The 26,407-nt window shown below is 38.3% G+C and overlaps 1 protein-coding gene across 3 annotated transcripts in view; it reads left to right on the forward strand.

The window, feature by feature from the left end:
• The window catches only part of LOC149528623 (uncharacterized), a 74,167-nt gene that overhangs the window by 18,646 nt on the left and 29,114 nt on the right, over positions 1-26,407 (forward strand). For all 3 annotated transcript variants that reach the window (XM_089808538.1, XM_089808537.1, XM_089808539.1), the window contains exon 4: positions 16,097-16,558. In XM_089808538.1, the coding sequence (XP_089664664.1) occupies positions 16,097-16,558 (462 nt within the window). The remainder of the gene's footprint in view (positions 1-16,096; positions 16,559-26,407) is intronic.

A 26,407-nucleotide genomic window follows, 5' to 3' on the forward strand; every position in this document is an offset into this window, starting at 1 on the left:
TTCCTTATCACTACGTAAGAGACACGGTGGAAAGGAGAGCTATCCAGAGGAGTATATTAAAACTAGTGATCAAACAACTGACATTCTCACCAAGCCTCTTCCAAAGTGAAAGTTGATCACTTAAGAGAGAAACTTGGTATGGTTCAAATGTAAGTTTTTGAGATTAAGTCTCAAATTATATTAATATTTATATAAAGATGTTTAAAGCGTAAACTCTTTTATCATATGTGTGACTATGATTTATGGGACTATGCTTTATAAATTATTGAAAGGTGACAATTTTTTAATAATGAATTGTTGACTCTAACATTATAAGGTGACGACTTTATAATGATTAGACTACTATCATGATGAATATCATGAGACTTGATATTTATGGATAAGTCATGATAGTTAAATGGACATATTGATAGATATCATTAGCTTGATATAAGTTGAAAATCATTATGTTTTCTTATCATGGTGGATATTATGAGACGTAATATCTATGGATATACCATGATATATTATGGTAGACATCATGAGACTTGATGTTAGTGCACATACCATATCTGAAAAGAATTATGTGACTTGATGTTCTTAAGCATATCCTTTGATATTACGAGCTAGGCGATATCATTTTTCAAACAAGGTAAACTTGTTGACATGTGTGTGTGTGTGTGTGTGCATGTGTACTTTGTCTTCCCTAGCTAAGAGGGAGTGTTAAAGTATGTAGCTTCGGTTAGGCAATATTTGTGATCAATGATATGAGGATATATACATATGTATATATATACCGATATGATCTACATACTGATATATACACATATATAATCCAAATTGAATCGTATTCTACATATGATGATCACTGCATCAAAATCGATGTTCATATCTGTATTTTCATCTAAGATTGTATCTCAATAATGATCGAGATATATTCTGATCCTTATTTGTTTAGATCAATATCGATTTGCATAATTATCATTATCGGACTATGATTGAATTGACAACATTATGGCCATTGATATATGATTAGACTTTTGTTATCTCTAAATAAACAGTGAGCGGGTATGATAGTCAAACACTGAATGAGTGTGAGAGTGAATGGGCATACACGCTCATTCACTCTCACAATGGAGACATGTCCATTCACTCTCACACCCGTTCGGTCTTTGACTATTATACCTGCTCGTTGTTTATTTAGACATAACAAAAGTCTAATCATATATCAATGACCATAATATATATGTTCGATTTGCCCAATCTTGCTAGGCATCAAAATCTATCAATGCAAAGCATATCTGAAGGAACATAAGCATCACAATTTGAAGAATATCTCTATTATATTATTGTAGAGTAAATACATAGATTTTGAAGTAAATTAGATCCATTTCCATCAAAGTTTGAACTTGCAAATAAAATTGTTCATCAGTAAGCATTATACTGAAATAGCAAACATATTCCAAAATCTGATATAAACTTGGTATAACTTTACAAAGCCAAATCCAGACTGGTCTTGTTGATGTTTGGTAGCTTCAATCGGGTAAATGTAACAATATATATAGTTGTGAGATATAATTTATGTGAGATATAAGTTATGAGAGAAATATATATAATTAATGTGAGATATAAGTTATGAGAGAAATATATATGTGTGTGTGTGTATATATATATATATATAAGATTGTAATTCGTTATTATTAATTATCAAATTAACAAATAGACATATCCCTTTTGTCTCTTCATGACTTATGCTTAATATAAATATGAGAGAGAGTAGCCTTTGGAGAACACAACATAAAAAACATGTCAATGCAAGTACATTTGGAGCGATCCTCATTCCTCAACATGATATAAGAGCCAGGCTGAAAATGTAAGAATGGAATCAACGCTAAGAAAAAAAGAAGAAGAAAGGTTCTCGAATAACAAGGTCCATCTACTTATGATTCTTTGAGTCTGAGGAATGATAGTATACGATGAGAATTCTATTAGTGTTTCAAATCTGGCCGAGGACATATGGAATGTTGACCGACACGATCTCTTCAATTTCTTTCGGGACATCACATTTATGAATGTAGCAATGGACTAGAAGATAGGAGTTAGCAAAGGCTTTGTTAATTTCATCAAAATTCCCCAGGGAACACAAACCTAAAATGTACGAGGAAATCATCAATCGCAGGTTTGGGGATTTAATTCCCACGATGCGGAATACTGACATATTGGACTGGCCGCAATGTTTTCAAACCAATGAGATACAGCCCATAGATAGTTTAGGTAATCAAGATACAATTATCTGATAACAAGATGGCGAATTCATCCAACACACGATTCTTGGAGATAGAGTAACATGCTGTCTGCAGAGATAAATTTGCAGAGGACACCCATGCTTTTTGTATTAGATTTGAACCACGATGAGGCATATGGAAACCTTAATACGAAGGAAACAAGAAGTACAAAAGAGTCCTTACAAGGATAAACTAAGTGGAGTTTCTCAGATAATCCATTGCAGAGGGCTATAAAGGGAGAAGAAGATTGCCATCAAAGTTGCTAAGTTATCACATAAAAGAGTCATCGGTAACTTGTTAATATTTCAAGAAGCTAGTGATGTCTGTAGGAGCTAAGGATTTTGAGTTTCAACATGAATCATTGCAACAAAGATAGAGGAATCCATTTCTTATAAAAATGGAGATATAAAAGGATATGATGAAGGAGACATATATAGTTATATACAAAGGTTACCCTTAGAGTTGTGTGGACGTAAGGTGGTCAATAAAATAGAATGAATAGTGTTACGAATTGAACCAGAGACCCACAAATCATTGACAGATTGAGCTATTAGCAAATAAAGACTCTCTTTCTATTATCGTATGTATCTATTAAACCTCTCAGTGGATGTTGGGTATTGCAAGAATATAAGCGATTGCCCTTATCATAGTATGTAGAACCATCAATTAGTACATTTGGCTAGGACATTACATTTACTGTTGAGTAATTTAGTAGACAACACATAGCTATTCACCGAAACAATCCTCTAAGTATTGAGTGCTAGAAGGAGATATACGACAGATATGTGGGCTCTAGGTTATTCCTCACCATTGGTCAATGTGATCTATGCCTACACAAACCTTATTCAGTTATTAGTGCAAACATTGAGTTATATAATTGTAGAGATTAATCGATATCCTTGTTAGAAAGATCATCCATCAATATACCAGGGTATGAATAATGGTTACCACTTGAAGAAATACACATGTTGCCAAAATAAATAGAGGAATGTCTTTCTATCATCTCAATGAATAGTTGAAGAGTGGAAGAATTTGGCTTAGGCCAGAAGTCACCCAAGAACTAAATAACTCAACACAAGCACACAGGAGGCCAAAATAGGCAGAGTATGATCAGAATGACGACATTCATTCAATAATTCGATACAAGAGTACACTAGGAGTGCCTGATTATAAAGGCCTCAAGAGAGCTTCTAGAATGCATAGAAGTCAGCACCATGACATGTCATACAACCAGGCACATGTCCACCAGATATGGATTATCCTCCATTAAGCACGGGATTAAGTGCGATGATGTGAGGATAAAACTACAATGGTGTAGCACGCAAATCTGTGGAGTAGACAACATGTGCTAAATGAGGAGTGTGGATAACTGTGTTGTCATCATAATAACTCAGTGAATGATGCATACTCTTGTGTTGTAGACACCATGTACCTAATTAGAGTTGCGTAACTCAATGAGAGTTCACAAACTCCTAAGTGTCTCACCTAAAATAATAATAAAATAATGCATTAACCTAAGTAAAACTTAAGTAAGTGTAATAAGTAAATACTTATTTACACCAACACCCCCCCTTAAGTGCAAGTTAGGGGACTGCCCTTAAGCTTACGCTATCTAGGATGAAATGCAATATGGGTCTCGGCTACTAGGCCATGTTAGGTACCCATGTACATAATGATATGCAATCTCCCATAAAGCGGGGAAAGAGGGAAAACCTCATGGGAAAAACCCTCCCCCAAAAAGAGAGATAAAGCAGGATGCATTGATGGATGGAGTTAGCAAGACCCCCCCATTATGACATACATCCAATATATACATAAGAGAATAATGAGAAGAGGAAGAGAGACAGGATGGGCTCCCCCCCCCCAAAGAAGAATGCCGAAGAGTGAAAGCTCCAATGAAGAAGCTGATCCAAGAGTGCAGAATGGTGTTCCTCCCCTTAGGAAGAAACAATGCCAAGGGTACAAATGAGACGCTTCCGTTGTGTGTGGAAAGAATCCCATGAATAAGTGATGTCTCTGAAACCTGCTCAACTGGCTGAAGAACGTGTCCCAAAGAACTATCTGTCTCTGCAACTGATGAAGAACCCTGTTGCAACTGCTGATCATGAGTATCCACAATCACTTCAACCTGTGACGATTGATCATGTAGAGGATGAACAAGAGAGTCTAAAACCCTCGTGACAACTGAAGAAGGAGATGCTGCATCAAGAAGAAGAGGCAGATCATCAAAATTGTCCCCCAAATCTGTCATTGAACCTGTATCTGGAAGACTAGAAGTACCCTGCTGTTCTGGACCTATCACTGTGGCGATGTATGCATGCGGACTGAACTGAAGAAGTGACCTCTCACTGTATTTGTCGACAGAACTCCACGTATCTAAATTTGTTGAAGCACTATCGCTGGTGTCACTATCAGTATCCACATTGTATGATCTGCGAAGAGGAGTAGAGGACAAGCTCGGAGAACTTTCCTCAAAATGTACATCCTTCTCCACAAAAATCTGACGTGTCTCAGGATCTAGAAGTCTATATGCCTTCACACCGTCTTCATAACCAATGAAGGTACAAGGCCGAGATGACTATGCCTTGCGACCCTTGGAAGATCTGTTTGCCCATGCAGGACAACCGAAGACTCTGAAGTGTGTCACAATAGGTTTTCTGCCGCACCATGCCTCAAAAGGAGTTTTGCCATCTAAGGCTGGATGAGGAGAACGATTAAGAATGTGAGTGGCACTTGGGATTGCTTCGACTTCTAATGATGGATCTAGAGACTTGGCATGAATCATGCAACTTGCCATAGACTTGAGAGTTTGAATCCTCAATGTTGCAACATCTGTCTTATGTGGACTGAATGCTGGTTGAGTCTGAAGATCAATGCCCTCATGTCTGCAAAAGTCCTTAAGTCTTCTGTTCACATCCATGTTTCCATTGTCCATGCGGAGTACTTTGATGGCCTTTCTGCATTTTCGTTCTATATGAGCCTTGAAGTCTAGAAACGTGTCCAACACTTCATTCTTACTATGCAGAAAGTAGACCCAAATGAACCTAGAAAAGTCATCAACTAAGGTAAGTATGTAGCGACCCTGGCTGAATGCAAAAGGACCTGCTAATACCATGCGAACCATTTGAAGAACACTTGTTGCTCTAGAAGACTTCCCTCTTTGTAACTTCCCCTCTGGATGCATATCCACTGAATCTGATGAACACTTACCCTTAGAAAAGTTGATTTGAGGTAGACCTTTCACCATTTGGTATGTGCAAAGTTGGTGAAGATAGCGATAGTCAAGATGACCATACCGCTCATGCCATAATTGCATGTTTGAATTTGATTGTGTTAACAAGGCCTTTGAAGGAGTCTTGGGTACAAAATGCGAGAAAGAGTACAGCCTCTTGTGATCATTCACTTTCCCTACTGCAACCAAGGAATTATCTCGAAGACTGTGCACTTTTACTAAGTCGGGAAGGAACTCAACTCTATGTCCATCTCCAAAGTGAGTGACTTGGTAGATTGAGAGGAGATTCGAACTTAGGTTTGGAACATAGAGAACCTCTTGAAACTCTCCATTTTCCATTTCCACGATTCCTTTTCCTTCAACTTCCATTTTGCTATCATTCCCCATGAAGATGTGCGGTACCCTTGAGCGATTCAATGAAGAAAAATCCTCCTTTGAAGAACCCATGTGATATGAGGCACCTGAGTCAAATATCCATTCCTTGGAAGAGTTTGCATTTGCCATGAATGCTTGCTCTTTGCCCTTTGAATCTGAAGAAGATCCTTTCTCCTTGTAAGCATTAGGTAATGGAACATTATGTTTCTTCATGATGTTGGTTAATTCATCAATCTGTTTGTGATAACACTCATGTTCTTCATGACCAGTTTTCTTGCAATAAGCACACTTCTTCTTCTCCTTATTATTGTCCCCTTTCTTGTTGGAATTCGAGGACTTGCCTTGTTGATTCGATTGAGGTGTTGTCTTTTCTGCATCCTCAGATTTGCTCTTCCATTTCTTCTTACCCTTTCCTTTGTTTGAAGATTGTCCAGCTGAATGTTGAGAACCCTCATTGGCCACCAATGCTTTGGACTTAGGTGATTTGAGAATCCCCATTGTTTTCAACTTCTTTTCTTCATCATCCAACAGTTTAGCGTATTCATTAAAAGTGACTTTCTTATAGGCAGACCCTAAGGTAATCTTTGAGGTGTTAAAAGAAGATACAAATGTGGAATATTCAGATGGCAGCTTGTTATGGATGAGATGGATCAGTCTGTCATCTTTGATAGAACTCCCACAATCAGTAAGCTTTGTCCTTAATTCATTCACCTTGATGATGAAGTCCTCCTGTATTGAGTCATACGACTTAGGATCTAAGGAAACAAGCTCATCTTCTATTTTGAACACATCCTCTTCATACACTTTACCATATAGGCTTTCGAGGGTATCCCAAGCTTCCTTGGATGTAGTACATTTCTTAATTTGATACATGATTTTATCATCTACCCCCAAACATATATCACCTAGGGCTTTCCTATCCATGGTTACCCATTCAGAAATTTCACTTGTTGATACATTATCCCCTGCTAGTTTAGGAAGAGTGCCATCTACATATTGAGAAACTCCATTATGCATTAAGTGATACAACATTTTGATAGACCACGTAGCATAGTTATGAGGAGTTAATTTAGCAAACTTAAAGTTGCCCATAATGCAGAGAATGAAAGAAAATTGCAGAAAAGAGAGAACACAACAACAAGAATACCCCCCCCTTTTCACTAAATCAGAAACCCGCCCCAAAATAGATGCTTTGGGCACTTTATCAGTATTGCGATTACAATGGGCCACTTGCCAATTTTGGCCTTTGTGGACTTTTGATTTTGCTTGTTACAACTTCTTGATAGAGTACAAATCTGAACCTTTACAATGTGCTACAATACTGAAGCATTACAAAGCAAAGAAAGGCCCTATTGCTGAAAGTGACAATTTTTTCCACACAACACTATAATCTGATGCCAGATTTGGAAAGTAGACGAAAAAATACGCACTTTCAAAAAAAACAGAACCTGTTTTCGACTTCAGATGTGCCCGTAAGGAGCATTTGAAGTTGCAAAATGCAGGATTATACAGGTACAGTCGCCAAAACACAATTTTTGAACAATCCATGCACCAAAACCAAAAAATAGCTACACCGCTAAAAAACTTAAAAATTTTTACCCAATTTCAAAAAAAATTGCACCTGATTTGGAGTCCGGATGTGCGAGTTATGGCCTATTGAAGTCGGATTGCAAAAACCAAAATCAATTTGGTGAGGGGTTGCACCAGCAAAAAATAAGGTTAAATTTGACGGTTATACGGCCGTCGCAACAAGTCAAAAACGGCTTGGTTTGACGTCCAGACGGGCGTCAATTTTAGGCTCATGTACTGGATGACGTCAGCAAAATCTCAACTCTCGAATGGCGTGGCAGCTGACGTTCCGTACAGAAATGTACGGACCGTATGATCGTACGAGAAAATTAACGTGGCAGGGTGACTGTGTAGAAGTACGTTGACGTGGGCATTGACCAACTAGAGCTCCACGTGGATTTGCCTGCGCAGTGAGGTGGCGCCGACTGAGCTTACAGTATTGTGGCGTGGCGTGGGCGGATTTGCCCGCGTGGATTTGCAGGATCTGCCGCGTGGACAGAGTCGAGCGGCTTCTGTTTGATGCCGCATGTCGCAGGCGGTTTGTTAGACGGAATGTGCCTTTGCATCGCCGAAGATTGTAATTTCCGATGCCGGTGTTCAGGGATTAGTCCCACATTGTGGGTATTTTGAATGAACACAGTGCATAAAAATAATGCGCCACAAATTAGATTGCAAAGCGGTCAGGCCGGTTGATGAGTATATTGCCGGAGTATGTTATCGTTCGTCGGCAAGGTGCTTCCCGTGTTCGGATTTAATACCGAAATGTGCAGCTCGCGGATGAATAGAAAACCCTGCGAAATAAGTCCGCCAAAACTACCAAAAAGATAGAGCCAAGCCGGGGTTTGACTGCCCGGTTTGGCCAAAAAATTTTCTCTGTACGACTATATTAAAAATTTCGAAAATATTCAGATCGGAAAAATACAGAGAATAAATTCAGATCCGAAAATTAATAATCAGATCAATAAAAATAATCATACCCAATTGCAAATCGGTGCTTTCGAGTGCCGGTTTGCAAAATTTTTTTGCCTCACAATCAACTTTCACTTAAGATAGGCGAATTTATAGTCAATCTTCACCGAATCGACGATCCGGACGCAACGAAGAGGTTAGATCTGGCTCTAGACGCTCCCAATTTCTGTAGATCCTTCGCAATCAATGTGCTGAAGCATGAATGGTCTCAAACGGCTACGTGATGAGAATCCTTCTCAGCTCTGATACCATGTAAGAATTTCGCTTAGGCTAGAATTCACCCAAGAACTAAAGAACAAGCACACAGTAGACCAAAATAGGCAGAGTATGATCAGAATGACGATATTCATTCAATAATTGGATACAAGAGTACACTAGGAGTGCTTGATTATAAAGGCCTCAAGAGAGCTTCTAGAATGCATAGAAGTCAGCACCATGACATGTCATACAACCAGGCACATGTCTACCAAATATGGATTATCCTCCATTAAGCACGGGATTAAGTGCGATGATGTGAGGATAAGACTACAATGGTGTAGCATGCAAATCTGTGGAGTAGACAACATGTGCTAAATGAGGAGTGCGGATAATTGTGTTGTCATCATAATAACTCAGTGAATGATGCATACTCTTGTGTTGTAGACACCATGTGCCTAATTAGAGTTGCGTAACTCAATGAGAGTTCACAAACTCCTAATTGTCTCACCTAAAATAATAATAAAATAATGCAAAATAATTAAATAATGCATTAACCTAAGTAAAACTTAAGTAAGTGTAATAAGTAAATACTTATTTACACCAACAAAGAGAACATTTGAATATCAAATGATAATTATAATTGGGAAGCACCAATCAGAGTTTATGCAGAAACCATTCAAACTAAACATCCACTGCATACCATAATGTAAGGAAAGTAAAGAAGAAGTCTTGTAGGTCTATAAGGAAGGGGTCCAAGAAAATACAACAATGGTTGAAAGGCCGTTTATAGGAACTCATGGAAACTTTGTTGTGTCAAGTTGTAGAATAATCTAAAGTGGGATCCCAAGATGCATGCATTGTTTGAAGTTTGCTATCCATCATGTTCTTCATGTACAACTTCAGTTACCTCTAAAGAAGATGATGGGCTAGTAGTATCTGATCAATGTAATTGCAAGGCAATGATTCTAAGAAATAGATTGATGATTCATATGATGAATGTTCATGACATTTTGGTTATTAAGAGTGACTTTTTAAAAGATTAAAAGGTGAAAAATTCTTTATGGTTACCTCTCATTGGGATTAAATAGTAACACAGAGGAGAGAGGGAGAAGTGGGAAGTACAAAAGGAAAACATTTAAACGATGAATTAAATCCTAAAAATACGTAAAGAGAAATTCATGGTGGGGATGACTATAGGACAAGCTACTTGTTCAAAGCAAGGAGAAATGCAGGAGCAAGAGGAATATCCTATGCTCATAACATTGAGCACAGTTTGTCCATACATATCACGCACACCAAGCATATCTATTGTAGAAGGATCTAAGATGGGTTAATGGGGATTCAATTCCAACTACCTTTTGCATAACATTGAGTTGAGTTGCTAGAATAGTATTTCACATACATTTTAAAAAAAGGAGGGTGTGTTGTTGACCGTTTGCTCCAAATTAGGGAGATAAGTATTCTCTCTTGAGTACTATTTTTTATTTTTCAGTTAGTCACTCATCTATATTTATGCATGTAATATAAGAGTTATTTGCTTTGTTATGCTCTTGTTCTCCTTGATCTCTAGGGATAATTCTTTCCAAAGAAGAAGATCATAATGAAGTTTTCCATATTTGATGTGATGCAAAATTATTTGAGAATATAAGAGTGGGAATTTATATTCGAACTATCCTTAAAGGGGAGATGTCATAGAAGAGACATCATCAAGGTTATGCAGAGATGTTGTTGCAGGAAAAGAAGGTTGGTACTTTACACATGCTACCAAATATTGTGTAGAACTCAATCTTATGATAGTAGCTCCAAAGAATTTTTGATCTAGAATTCATTAGTCATGTGATGATCATGCTAGATAAAGTGAGGCTCTTGAAGCGAATACCTTTGATGAATGAGATTATGAGTATCCTTCTATATCAAGAGGGAGCATGATAGTTCATTAGAGGCAACCTTGGACAAAGAGAGTGAGTAGATAAAGGATATGTTTCAGTTAACCTGAGGGAGTATGACATTTGACACTTCATTAGAGGTAACTTTGAATGAGGAGCTCAAAAGTTGATATTAGATTCAGAGGGAGTTTTGGCAGTTCATTATATTTAGTTTAGATAAGGAGGTCAAAATATCAATGTTTCTTTTTGAAGAAGTTCCAAGTGCAATCCTTTGTAATACGTTCTTCTCTATGAGAGAGAATTTTGATGTGAAAATCTTATTCTCTAATATGGTTCATGGTGGATGTCATGACAACACCACATGACAATATCCATGGTGACTTAATGTAAACTTCTGATGTCATTTGTGTATGGGGTTGCCCCTTGTGTACATCATGAGGAAGTGGCAACTTCCAAATGATTATCACTTGTATTTGCAGAAGTTATTGGAAGGTGACAATCTTACAATAACTTAAATCGTGTTATACATTTTATGTAAACGTTGAAATAGATCAAGAAAGGCCTTATCTTGTAAATCAACAACTAAGTGTTAGATGTCATTAAATTGACGGTCTATAAGTTTTTTGTATAGATATATGATAGGTATTTAGTGAATATCTTGCCTTGATATTCTGATAGGTCACTACTATATTGAGTACTTGGTGGATATCAATTATTGATGTTTTGATAGGCCATTACTCAGAGTCATTGGTGAATATCATATGTTGATATTCTGATAGGCCAATATTCATGTTACCCAATATGATATCAAAATAGTATTTGGTGAATATCATGTGTTGATATTCTGATAGGCCAATACTGATATGATGTCATATAATGGAAGTCTTTTGATCAAAGATTTCCTTGATGTGTCATTCCTAATATTACCAATGATGTAATATTTGTCTTGTGTTGATGTTTGGTAGCTTCAATCGGATAAACCTAACATTATATATAATTATGAGATATAATTTATGTGAGATATAAGTTATGAGAGAAATTAATATAAATAATGTAGATAGACAGACAGATGGATGGATGGATGAATGGATAGATAGATAGATAGATAGATAGATAAGACTGTAATTCGTTATTATATTAATTATCAAATTAACAAATAGACATGTCCCTTGAAGGGATATGTCTCTTCATGACTTATGCTTAGTAAAAATATGAGAGAGCTGCCTTTGGAGAACACATACAGAAATCATAGGCAGTGCTATTACATTTGCAGTCATAATACCTTAGCAAGGCCAAATTCATGATGGCGCTCAAAGAGCAATAGGCAAGAAAGCATGTGGAAGGAGCTGCAATCCCCCGAGTGCATGAGCATCTCACAAATGTGCTATTCGGGCCACCAACACTTTGGGTAAAGGATAAATGGGTACTGGAGGTCCAAGACACCCTATAAAGAAAGAAGAACATTGACGAAGAGGCAGAAGAGAAGTGCAAGGAGGAGCAAGCAGCCAAGGAAGAAGTTTGCGAAGAAGACTAGAAGAAATTGATCTGGAAGAGTATGGTGCTATTCTTAAAGATGGCGATAGAGACAGTTGACTTATTCATTATGGAACGGGATAGATACATCAACCAGCTCAGCCAAAATTATGTTACTGAAGGAAAAAATGCCCTGTTTCAGCCCACCTATAATGCATTGTGGAGAGTAATACCAAATCTAGCTAGGCCCTCTACTAGAACCTTAGTAGACAAAATATTCGACTTGGAACTTTAGGGACTTGTGAAAATGAGTGCTAGACAACACCCCCAAAGACTTGCATGTGGTAGTATGCATTAGAGGTCGAGGTCCGCAATAATGAGGAAAAAGGGAAAACAAAGAGATTAAGTAAAGGAGGCAAGGAACCTCAAAAGAAACTAAAAAATGGAGAAATTGAAGAGACAAAAAGGCTAGGAAGGTACGACATGTCTAGGGGTGGGAAGGTATTGTACAACAAACAACATATGACATATAACACAACTAGTATCACATGTGCCACTAGATCAGCCTATATGGCTAGAGGAAGTATCCGTAGTCAGAGGAAGAAATGGTAGGATGGCTTGTACAATACCTCTAGAGGAAGATGAAATTACGAGTGCATCCAATGGTGAAGGGCAACTTTGGAAACCCTAACACGAGTAGTTTATGAAATTCAGTATTAAAGTGGAGGCAACAAGAAAATATGATCACATCCAATACCAAGAAAAAAATGGTTTGCGAAAAGGTATAGAAAGATGAGTAGGTGTCTGTAGAAAATCTCAAGTTTAAAAGTGTAATAGAAAGTGAATGTAGGACATGGTGGGAGAGCACCCCAGATAACGACCAATCGAAAGTTTCATTGAGGAAGGCATAAGTGGACAAAATCATTTTTATGCCCATATTCAGCTTGAAGGAGTTCAAACTAGTGCTATAGTCTATGGTGGTTGGGCATGACCATTAGTCTCACAAATCTATCATTGAGTATTTTGAGAATACCATGGTTATTTCCTTTTGGTGAAAAGAATTCACTAAGGTTTTTGGGGTACCATCAAAGGGTTCTTCCACCACGAAACCCTCACTCCCAAAGATAAGGAGCTCCTACTCAAGTTGGTATGCAAACCTGATATCTCTACAACTAAATAGGATAGCTTGTGGTCTGGTAATAATAGTAGAGGATTGAAGAAATCCCTTATCACCTCTTTTGATGGAAAGTTCGTTATGAATGTAGTAAAAAGCAAACTCACAGGGACAAGTAGGGCGAGTGACATTGCCATTTGGATGCTTAGGTTGATGGATGGCAATAAGGAGGGGAAAGATATACAATTGGGGGCAAGTTTTGGTTAGAGTGGATACAAGAGATTTTTAGCTTGAAACACAAGATATTTTATATGCCCCACCATGCCATTGCCCTATTCCTTGATGCCATATGAATGTAGGTACGTCCAAATCAATGGAGGAAGTTTGTATTAGCGAGGAAGGTAGAGCCATACAAACCAACTATTTACTATTGGATACACTTGGACACTCTTGCAAGAAGTGAACCACTTCAGAAGAAAGCTAGAGAGGAAGTGATGATGATTACAAAGGGGACGAAGGGGATGGAAGTAGCAAGGAGGAAGAAAAAGATACAGTAGGAGAAGAGGTAACAACAATCTCCCCTTTGGAGAGTTAAGATATGGCAGATGAGGGGCTCCACATGAAACCATATCATAGATGTAGTAATTACTGAGAGGAGGTTGTAGGCAAAGTGGATGAAGTTGGGGAGATGAAGGATTAACAGGTGAGACCGTATCAAAAGCCATACCAAAGATAGTACTAGAGGTCGTACCAATGGATTTCCTAGAGCCCATACTAGTGACACGAGAGAGGGCCTTACTGGTGGTGGCCGATTGGGGGGCCAAGTGGTCTACAAAGCACAAGGTTGTGTTCACTCATGCATAACTTCCACCCATGGCACACCTAGTCACAACAGAGGGGACAGATGTGGTAGATTTGAGGGTACAAAGGGGGGGGGGGGGGGGGGTCGACTACCATTCTCCTTAAAACCACACGAGGTATTGAGTGGGTTACTCCCATTGCATTGGTGGTGGCACTTGCACTTACAATTAAAGTTGTCACCCCAACCATGTCAGTCACAGTCTTGATGGTGGAAGGAGGATTCTATGATGGAGGATGCAGTTGGAGTCCTTACAATGGAGGTTGAAATTTCACGCAAAGGTGGGGGCAATATGATAGAGGGCCCGAGGGTCCCAAGATAAAGGTGCATACACGGACACAAGGGAGGATACTGCTAGAGTATAAGATGCAGGGGATCAAGAGGGGGCAAATATACTTGGAATGGACATGTAAATGGATAGCCTCTTAGAGAAGTTCAAGATGGGGATTGATGATGTCCCACCACCCTAATTGACCTTGTTGATGAAACACCATATTGATGAGTAGAGGCACATGGATGATGCTCCACGTGAGGTTACTGAGGTGGAGGACAAGAGCTACCAGGAGGAGAACATCTCCCACTAGGAGGAGAGGACTACAAGAGGCATTGAGGTAGAAGCTACCCATGAGGAGGCCTCCATTCCTAGGTTCAAAGCATCCATTAAGTGATTCTTCAAAGCTGGAGGGAATGACAGTAGCAACATGTGCGGTGATAGACCTCCATAGATAGTAGGCAGAGAGGCTTTTGAGATTCATGCAAGAGTATGAGAGGGATTTCACATAAAACCTTATGGGGCGAGGATGGCCTAACACAAAGACTCCAAAGGTATTGGACAAGTGGGAGACCATGCATTGGAGAGGCACATAGGCTGGAAGGGTGTCCTAGACACCATGGAGCCAGCTTTCCTGGATACATTCTTTCAACTTCAGAAGTTGACACATGCAACATGGAAGGTAAAAAGGGAGTATAGTGCTGGAGTGAGAAATGGCCTTGCAGGTGAGAATGGTCGAGTTGGAGAATGAGCTAGCCTAGGAAAAGATAGCTTGTGTAGGAAGGAGCAAAGTTGGATGCTACTGTAGAGACACTGGAGCAGTTTAGTTAGTGGGAATAATAATTTATGTTCTATGTTTTGACTAGTGATGACAATGTATTGGAAGTTGGTTCTCGGGTAGTTGTAGGAACCAACAGTTGGAAGGCTCAACCAACCATTGGGTACTCTATAAATGTAATTTGTCACTGAGAGGATGGTGGTTGTTATGACATTACATGGAATAAACCTTATCATTCTACCAATATTATTTGTATGGTTTCTATTCTGAATTGTTAAGTTTCTTATAATATTGTGCAAGTGTTACAGTGTACTCTGCTTGAACCAAATATCCATACCCCGAATGGAGTAAACGATTGTGCCTCGTCATTACAGTATCGTTTGGTAGTTTTGACATGCTTGTCTAAGTTGATATTGTTTCTTTCCTTAAGGTAGTCGCTGGTTGTCATTGTCTTGAGATAAATATAATTCCTTTGATTTCTGACTTCTTTATTGCAGAACGGTAGTAAACCTTTTAACAACTCAATTGGTTCTTTACCCATATGCTGTTTGAGGTTGTTATTATGGTTGACAATAATAGTTGCTGCTCATTATGCCAAATCAGGGGCCATGACACCTGCGTATTATCTAAAAAGTCCTAGGAACGTTAAGTCCTATCATATCTAAGGTTAGATTGCTTCTCATGGATTAGGAGGATAGGACTGAGTGAGCAGCAACAGGTGTAAGCTTCAATTTTTATTGTTTTTTGATAAATAGCACAAAATTAGAAAATCTCAGCAATTGAACTAAAAATTAAATTTTAAAATATTGCCTCTCCTCACTTATATTAAACTATCAAGAAAAGAAAATGAGTTGTGAAGATGACTACTCTTGAAGGTTTCTTGTGTAAAATCTGTCAGAATACTACTACTATTCTGCAAAACTGGAATGCATGATTTCAGAATTCATTAGAACAGTTATTCTGTTTTAGCCCTGCTGCATATTGCTTGAGAATGATTCTCTATTTTGATGTTTGATCTTGAACTTCATGTTTTTTGCAAGGAACTTTTTTTCATATGTAGTATTACTTTTTCATGACTTGAGTTTGATACTATATAGAATGCATGCAGGAATTACAGCCAATTGAAAGCTCTGGAACTGAAGAAATCACTCCTGTCCGACAGAGTGTAAAACGACCAAATATATCAGTTCAAATACCTTCTAGAAGTTTGGATGATTCCAATCTCAGTCCAGCAATAGTAAATCTACCAACTACTCCAGGTTCTTCAAAGGCAAACAAGACTTCAATTCGAGCACTTATACCACGGCCAACCTTCAAGAGCAAGGTACCTCCTCCAGAGAGTGAAAAGGCTGTTCTTCTTACCCCAGGGGTATCATCAAAATCACTACCATCACATGGTGGAGATCAGACACCTTGTGGTCCGAGATCATTTTCACTTACAAAAAAAGTACTTGCACCGATGGCTGCAAAAAGGACATCTTCTCTGCCAGTTACCCCTATTGCAGATTTGACTCAGTCTTCCTCCACGTCAGTCCATGGAGTGCATGCTGTTCAGCCAGGGGCTTTAGCTGTAAGCATTTGGTTCCTTTTGATTAAGCATAATACTGTATGTACATATTAGCTGTGTAAACTTCTCTTTATATTATTAGAATAATCTTTAATGCTCACTATTGTAGTGTACTGTAAATATTAGAATGTTTCTAATATTTAGTTGTAGTGTAGAATAGAATGTTTCTATTCTATTCTATCATCTTTTTGTATATATTGATCGTTTCGATCTCTGATTAATAAAGCAAGTATTCTGCCATTTACGTTTGTAACATGGTATCAGAGAGAGGTTAAATTTTCTTTGAAAATAATAATTTCTTATTGAAATTATCTGAACCTGGTTTTCAAAATTATTTCTTCCTAAATAATTTTGCTTCGTTATACCTAGTTCAAGCTAGGGTTTGGATGACTGTAAATCACGTTTTTCTATGGTAAAATCACGGCTCTGGAAAATTTGAAAATCGCTGGTTTTTTAAAAATCACGTTTCTTGTTCCTTGGTGATCTGCGTCTCAGTTACAAACGGCGGATCTTTGGTCTATGCTTGCGACTGACATCAATCAAGACAAATATCTTCTGGTTGCAAAGACGTCAATCCGCCATTTATTTCTGCAAGTTCGCGATTTATTGGAGGTCCGACGTTCGCAGGTTTATGGTCGTGTTTTTTGCCCATTCGTGTGACCTCCAGGCGTCGATGTTCTGATTTTCGGTGTTCGTATGACCTCCTCCATCCTGTCGTGACCTCCTTCCAGCACTGGTCGATTGTAAAACCACCATTTTTTTTGCTAAATCGACCTTCAAAGCCAACGACTAGGGTTTTGCCTGAAACCTTACTTTGTGGTTCTAGTCAAATTTTTCTGTTTGTAGATTCTTTGTGGGTTTTTCGAGATCTTTAATGGGTCTTCATCAGATTTTTGTGGGTGTCTCGATTTTTGTGCCTCGATTTTTGAGCCAGCGGATCTGAATTCCGACAGCGTATTATTTCTGGGTTTTTCAAGCTCTCGTCCGTATACTTCTCCATTTTTTTTGGGTCATTCATTTTCTCACCTCGAAATTTGTGCCATTTGAGACTTTTGCATATTATGACCATCTGTATCAACAACATCAGAAGTCAAACTCAATTCAACAGCAAGCCAATGCTGCCTAGCACTCAGAGCAGAAAGAATCTCTCTATCATGCCTTTATGGCCAGCATACCTACAAATCATGTGAAATCTTCTGCCTGGTACATCGATTCTGGTGCCTCTCAACATTTCACTCATAGGCGTGATTGGTTTGTTGAATTCACTCCCTATTCTGATTCAGTCATCTTTGGAGGCGGCAAAGAATACAATATTGTCGGAAAAGGCAATGTTCAGATTCAGTCTGGAGGAAGAAAACTTATGTTTCTCAATGTATGTTATGTTCCTGGCATGAAACATAATCTTCTGTCTGTTAGTCAGATTATGAAGCACTCTCCTCAGTTGGATGTTGTCTTCAGTGGAAATAAGTGTTCAATTATTGATCGTGCTTCTCGCACTATCCTTGCTATCGGTCTTGAGGATCATGGTATTTATAGACTTATATATTCAGGAGATTCTCTTGAGCATGCCTTCATCGCCGAATCATCCGCTCTGAGCAGCCTCTGGTATCAGCGATATGGTCATCTGAACATGCAATATCTAGCACAACTTGCTCGGGATAATTTAGTCCATGGCCTACCTAACATCCAGACCCAGAACCATCGCGTTTGCGGAGCTTGCCAAGCAAGGAAGCAACATAGGACACCATTTATGAATGGCGAATCATGGCGGGCATCTAGAGTGCTACAGTTAGTCCACGCTGATGTATGTGGTCCTATGAATACTCCTTCTATTTCCGGGAACAGGTACTTCTTACTCTTTGTGGATGATTTTAGTCGCAAAATGTGGGTATATTTTCTTAAGCAAAAATCAGATGTTTTTCCTGTATTTCAGCAATTTAAAGCTCTAGTAGAAAAAGAGTCTGGTTCCTCCATCCGTACTCTTAGGACCGATAATGGGGGGGAATTTTGTTCATCTGCTTTCTCTGTCTTCTGTACTACTCACGGCATTAGACGTCAGCTCACCACACCTCACACTCCTCAACAAAACGGTGTTGTAGAGGGTCGTAACCGTACCATCATAGAAATGGCTAGGGCTATGTTAGAACATAGAAATGTTCCCAGAAAATATTGGGCAGAAGCAGTATCCACAGCGGTCTATCTTCTTAACCGGTCACCCACTCTTGCCGTTAATCATAAAACTCCTGAGGAAGCCTGGTCTGGTCGCAAACCTAAGATCAACCATTTGAAAGTTTTTGGCTCTCTGGCATATGTATGGATTCCTGATGTCAAACGCACTAAGTTGGATTCCAAAAGCCAAAAACTTATGTTTACAGGATATAGTTACACACATAAGGCCTATCGGTTGATTGATGTAAATACTGATCGTTTAATCTTCAGTCGTGATGTTGTGTTTGATGAGGAACTTGGACCATTTCCGCTCTCTGACTCTCCACTGCATTCTGAGATTCAATCTTCAGCAATCTCTGACTTGGGTTCTTCTATTTTACATGAGTCATCTGATGCTACTGATACACCACCTCAACCACCTCCTGATAATACAGCTATCCCGATAGCATTTGATATTGGCTCCTCGACTCTTCGGCCAAAATGGTGGGCTAAAACGATTAGTGATCTTCGTCCTGATGAACTCATTGAGGGTAGAACCTCCAGAAATAAGAGCATTCAGCACAACACAGTTAATATAGCTCTTATGGAAAACATCCATAGTATCCCTGAGCCCCAGACATATGCAGAGGCCAAAGGAATTCCAGAATGGGAACATGCAATGGATGCTGAGCTTCAAAGTCTTCAGAAGAACCACACCTGGGTTCTTTCAGATCTTCCTCTTGGGAAGAAACCCATTAGCTGTAAATGGGTCTATAAGGTCAAGTACCATGCAGATGGTACCTTGGACAAATACAAAGCCAAACTTGTTGCTCGAGGATTCACCCAACGTGAAGGCATTGACTATGAGGAGACATTTGCTCCAATAGCTAAGATGAGTACTATTCGTACTCTTCTTGCCATTGCAGCTCAGTATGGTTGGAAAGTTCATCAGATGGATGTGAAGAGTGCTTTTCTCAATGGTGAATTACAGGAAGAAGTCTACATGACACAGCCCCCAGGTTTTAAAGTTGCCGGTTCAGAACCAAAAGTATGTAGACTCAAGAAGGCCATCTATGGTCTTAAACAGGCTCCTAGGGCTTGGTACATAAAGATTGATCAGTACTTGGTTACTCAGGGATTTCAGCGCAGCCCGTCAGATAGTAATTTGTATATTAAACACCCCGGTAATGAAATTCTTTTTCTTGTTGTCTACGTGGATGATCTGATCATTACTGGGAGTTCAGAACATTTGATTTCAGATATCAAACAGGATCTATGCAGAACTTTTGACATGACCGATCTTGGATTGCTTCATTATTGTTTAGGTATTGAGGTTTGGCAGACTGACAACAGTATTTTTTTGTCTCAGTCCAAGTATGCCAGAAGTTTGCTTGACAGGTTTCGAATGGAGGATTGCAAACCTGCCTCCACTCCTATGGAGACTGGTCTGAAATTGTCTGCACAATCTGATTCTCCTCCTGTAGATGAAACACTCTTCAGGCAACTAGTAGGTAGTCTCATCTATCTTACTACTACTAGACCTGATCTCAGTTTTGCAGTCAGCTACATCTCCCGGTTCATGACAAACCCCAAGACTGATCATTGGATTGCAGCAAAATGTGTATTACGCTATGTACAGGGTACTTCAGATTATGGTCTTTGTTATACAAGGAGTACTACTCCTCAGCTCCGTGGATTCGCCGATTCTGATTGGGCCGGCTCAGTTGATGACAGGAAATCTACTTCTGGATATGTGTTCAGTATCGGATCTGCAGTAGTTACCTGGACCAGTAAGAAGCAACAGGCACATGCCCTCTCCTCTACAGAAGCAGAATATAGAGGAGCTGTCAAGGCAGCTTGTGAAGCAGTTTGGCTCCGTCAGATGCTTGCAGATATGCATATTTCTCAAGCGGGTCCAACTTCTTTGTTTTCAGACAATTAGGCAGTACTCAAACTTGCCAAAAACCCAGTGTTTCATGAACGAACCAAGCACATAGAGCTTCATTGCCATTATATTCGACAATTAGTAGAAGATGGAACTATTCAGTTACTCTATGTCCCTACCTCAGAGCAACCAGCAGATATTTTCACAAAACCCCTTGGTCCTGACAAGTTTGTTAAATTCAGGGGATCTATTGGTGTAGTAAATAGATTGAGCATTATCGGGGGGTATTAGAATAATCTTTAATGCTCACTATTGTAGTTTACTGTAAATATTAGAATGTTTCTAATATTTAGTTGTAGTGTAGAATAGAATGTTTCTATTCTATTCTATCGTCCTTTTGTATATATTGATCGTTTCGATCTCTGATTAATAAAGCAAGTATTCTGCCATTTATGTTTGTAACATATATGTCCGTTACAAATTTTATATTAATAATATCAGATTTCCACAATCCATTTCTAATGATTTTTTTGCTTCTGTATTTGATTGTGTATGTTTTTTTGACATCAATGTTTTGGATCACACTCTGTGATCCATGATCACATCATCTTACATCCTTATTTCATCTTGATGATGGATCACAGAGTGTGATCTGAAACGTTGATGCCAAAAAAAATACACATCATCATCTTACATCCTTCTTTCATCTTGATGATGGATCACAGAGTGTGATCCGAAACGTTGATGTCAAAAAACTATACACAATCAAATCCAGAAGCAAAAAAATCATTTTTTATATTGTTATTTTTATTGGTTGTGGCTCTAATCCAGTTTTTTAAAGTGGTGTGAACCTGAGTCAATATGTACATTATGAAGACATTAAGAGGGCTAGATTTCGGGTAGGGAAGGGATGGACCCAGAATGGAAAGAAAGGAAAAAGCACACATTTTTGCCCAAGGAGGTAGTTTTTTTTCTGATGTTTGCACTTTGCAGCTCACGTGCAAATGTTATATACTGTTGAGCAGTAAACATCTTTTCTGCTCTTATCTCTTTACATTGGTTTAAACCATAGAAGTGAAAATCATTTTGGGAAAAATTGACAAACCAAAAGAGTAGGTTTTTTTGAAAAAAATCAGGGAAAAAATGGGAAAAAACTTGAAGTAAAACATTAATTTAAAAAGAAATTAAAAAAATTAAGGGGCGTTTCCACATCATAGATAATTGAGAGTAAATAAAAATATAGAGTTTAACTAGTAGATTGTAAAAAATAGATTTTCATCATTTATAATTTTAATAATTATATTTGCTGATTTCATTTCACAGAACATACGACAATAGCATAAAAGATAACTAGATGGAGACAATTGTCAAATGTCAATTGCAATATAGTTTGTGACTCTGTACAAAGTCAACCTATAAACTAAGTGCAAAGTTCCAAAAACTCAAAATTAGGCAATGGCATGCTAGGCCTCGGTTGATTTAATTGACAGAAAAGGGTACTTAGTGATAAACTAGTCAATTTTATCCAGGAACACAAGGTCTAAAGGAAACATGAGAAGAGACTTTCACATCTACAAAATTATAAGTAGAAAATCCAAATTTCTAAAGTTTAGTGGTAAACTAGTCAATTTTATCCAGGAACACAAGGTCTAAAGGAAACATGAGAAGAGAGTTTCACATCTACAAAATTATCAGTAGAAAATTCAAATTTCTAAAGTTTAGCAATTGCATTACCTGAGATCTAAATAAAAGGACATCCTTAAAAGGTTTGAAGAAAAGTTCAAACACAGAATGGGATTTTAAACACCTCTAGTTTTGGCAAAATTAAAATTTAGATTTGTAGATTTCCTGAAATGTTATGGGTGCTAACTCAGGTCCATTCCAAGAGAAGTATGAGAGCTTAAGTTGGCTAATTAACAATCCTCTCTTATCTTGCGATTATCTTCTAAAGGCTTAATGCATTTCTATAACTCCTGTAGGCAAAAGGCTATAATGCAACTGATATTATCTTCATTTTGCTAACTATAGTTACAAAACTTACAATTTATCATAATTGACATATTTCTGATGTTGATATGTAAAATTATAAATGATCACGACTGACTCCGCATGATATTTGCAAAACTGTTAGCTCACTGTATAATTTTTTACTGCATAACAGACGAGTATTTGCATGATAAATGAAACATCAACAGGCAAAAATTTACAGCTAACATCTGCCATTTTTTAGCTAATATATACCGCATATTAAAACAAAAACATAAAAATAATCATGAAAAATTAATTCCCAACCTGACAAAAATTTGATTGGAGACTGGAGTCGATGGACTTTTGACTCACCACAAATGCAAACAAGAAGCTGAAAGCAGCTAGACTCTCATGTAAACAACAAACAAACAATTTTATCTATATGGCTCCCATGAAAAACAAACAATTCAATCCTTGGCAAATGACTCCCATGGAAAACAAATTATTTAATCCTTGTCTACAATAGACTCCCAAGTCAACTACAGATATGTCATTCAGAGGTTGCGTGGTGGCATTAGATAGAAAAAGAAGACTTTCATTTGGTGCTGTTTAGGTTTTCCTGGCAGAAAATTTTCACACATCTTCAAACACTTAATTGCAATTTTTTTATGATTAGATGTGATTTTTTGGGCCTGAGAATTGCTGACTATGGTGACTGATTAATTACTTTTTCATTAAGTTAATTTGGAGTGACAATTATGGAAGAAAAATCTTATTTTTACTGAAAACATGGTTTGCAAGCTAACTGTTTAACAAAATACCTTACACCCCAAACAAGGAATATTTGGTTATAACTACTCCAGATTATTACAGTGGTATTAGAGCCACACGACCTGCCATCTTGTGGGAAAAAATAGAATATTTGCAGACTGATTTTTTATCCAAAAATGACAGTTGAGAATGAGTAAAAGACATTATAAATTCAGTCATCTACAGACGGAACAAGGAGATTCTTCAGAACATTTTGAGATTGAAGATAGTTATTCAGTGGATGAGGAATTAATATTTGGAACAGGTGAACAAACTGAACAAACTAAACAGGTTGATCATTTTGGATAGACAGAACAGGTAAACAACATTCAAATGGCACATAATGAAACTGAACAGGATAGGGAAGTATAGGAAACATTGTCAGCTATCAGAGATGGGCAGAATAACATAGTTGATGCACTTCAACAACTTCCAATTAATATGCAGCAGTTAGCTCTTGTTAATAGGAGAGCCTTGAGCCATCACAATGGAGGAAATAGTGTAGCCGGATCACCCCGAGCTGTTAGAGCTCCCACACGTAACACTGACAGGTCTTTAATGCCAGTGTATAATGCAGAAGAAGAGGCAGCTCCACTAGCAACACCAAAATTACTACCGGACAATGTTATGGCAATGTATGATGAATGAGATTTGTTTTCCGATCCTATTAAACAAAATTTGACCTTTGTCTAGTACCTAAATTTGAAAAGGGAGGTAGATAGACAGCAGCAAGATAGGAGACCTAGAGCACCAAATAGAGACCTAAAGCATGCTATGAACAAGTTAACTCTCCCTACCTTTGATGGCAGTAGTAAGACATCTGCTAAAGCTTGGACTCACAAGCTTGATACCTACTTGACACTCAAGCCCATGGCAGAGACAGAAGCCATTGGATTTGCTACAATGCACCTTGAGGGAGCAGCGTATGATTGGTGGCATCATGGTTTAGTCACCTAGGATCATGGCCTCATAATTTTATATGAGATTTTTAGCTCCAAGCTGATTACTCGTTTTGACAGGAAGGATATTGAAGTTTATTACAGGGATTTGGCTCAGTTATGACAGAGTGGGTCCTTGGATAACTTCGTTGATGAGTTTCAACGGATATCAGTGATGGTACTGAATATGATAGAACAACGTAACGTGATGTTCACAGAAGGGTTACAAGATAGATTTAGGAGTTTGGTTAAGGTCCTTAAACCAAACACCTTAGATGATGTGATTAAGATCGTCCATGATTTGGATTCACCTTCTTCGTTACTGCGGCCTCCAAAGAAACCCTATATAGGGTCTACATCGTCCCAAGGGAATAGAAACCAGCAAAAACCAAATCCTCCCATATTGGATTTTGAGACACGTAATGAACTTAGGAGGAAGAAATTGTGCTTCACTTGTAGGGAACCTTGGACTCTTGATCACAGATGCCTTGGTAAAGGCAAGATTCACTATGTCGAGGTTCTTTCAGAGGATGAAGGAGAGTAGCAGGAAGGTAGTGATGTTGAGGACAGCGAGGAGGAAGAGGTTGAGGAGCAACCCTTTAAAGATAGAAAGAAGAAAGCCACTATTGAACAACCTCCTGTTATAGCCACCCTTTCTAGTGATCTAGCATGGCATCCTTTCAGGGTGAAGGGTGTTGTTAGAGGACAATGCATTGTTTTTCTTTTGGATATAGGAGCATCCCATAATTTCATTGGCACACAGATGGTATCTGAGAGAGGATTGCAAATAGTCGGCATACCCGAGTTCGAAGTGAAGGTAGCAGGTGGGGAAGTTTTGAGTTGCATAGAGAAAGAATCCAGTCTTCAGATATAGTTTGATGATTATCTTTTAGAGACTGATTTTTATGTTGTTGATTTGGATGGGTTGGATGCCATTTTGGGTATACAGTGGTTAAGGACTCTCCGCAGGTACACATTTGATCACGAGACAATGTAGTTGGAATTCTTACAAGGTGATTGGTTGATAGTCTTAAAGGCCATACCAGATAGTGGACCCAGGTTGATAACAACTCACAGGATGGAAACCATTTTGCGGCACGATGATATCGAATGGGCGACACAGTGTTTCATCTCTTCTAAGGAGACACAAGATACAAGACAACAACACCATTGTGATATCCAAATGGTGCTTGACAAGCATAGGAGGGTATTTGAGGATTTATCCCCAAGTATTCCACCAGATAGAGGATTTGAGCATATCATTGAGCTAGAGGAGGGCCCCAAACCCGTCATTACCACTCCTTATTGTCACCCCAGGCATTACAAGGAAGAGATAGAGAAGACGATTAAGGAACTACTAGATATGGGACATATCAGGCCCAGTTCCAGCCCTTCAGAGTGAATATAGTGGCTCAGAATACAGGAATTCTTGATAGGTCCAACATTTTCATCATTTTGCTCAAAAGACATGTTGCTTGTAATTGATTTGCATGAACTCAAATTACACGTGCCTTTAGTCATGTAATTGAATAAGTCTTCTTTCTTGTTTGACTTAGTCAAGGTGGTTGATTTTCTCTCACCGTTTTCTCCATTTTTCTCTCACTCCTTTTGCCTATATAAAGGAGTGCCCTTCATTGTAAATAATCATCCTTTTTATATGCAAGAGAGCTTTGCCATTTTTGTGCAAGCATAACTGTGATTTGTTGTACAATTTGAAAGAAAAGTGAATATAAAGAGCAATTTGTTTTGACTTTGTGTCTGGAAGCAAATTTGGTTGCTCAAATTGGAAGTTGTGATTGTAATTTGTGTTTGCTATCTTTAATTCATGTTAATCTTCTGTGTATTTGGAGCAAAGTGAGTACGAGAAGCGATTGAATTCGAAGCTACGACTGGAAGCAATTATTGTGATACAAATTGGAAGCTGTGATTGTAGTTTGTATTGCTGTCTCATATTCATGCAAGTTATTAGAATTAAGTTACTTTTATGTCTGTGAACAAGTATAGCTTATAGGCTTAGTGTTTAGAAATTAGCTACTTTTGGAAGTTTATGTGCCCCAATAGTAGTGATTTATTTTCATAGAATAGAAGAAATAGACATAGATC

This window comes from Cupressus sempervirens, chromosome 11 (genome assembly GCF_028749045.1).
Source record: "Cupressus sempervirens isolate cs-2001-9-10 chromosome 11, ASM2874904v1, whole genome shotgun sequence".
NCBI lineage: Eukaryota > Viridiplantae > Streptophyta > Pinopsida > Cupressales > Cupressaceae > Cupressus > Cupressus sempervirens.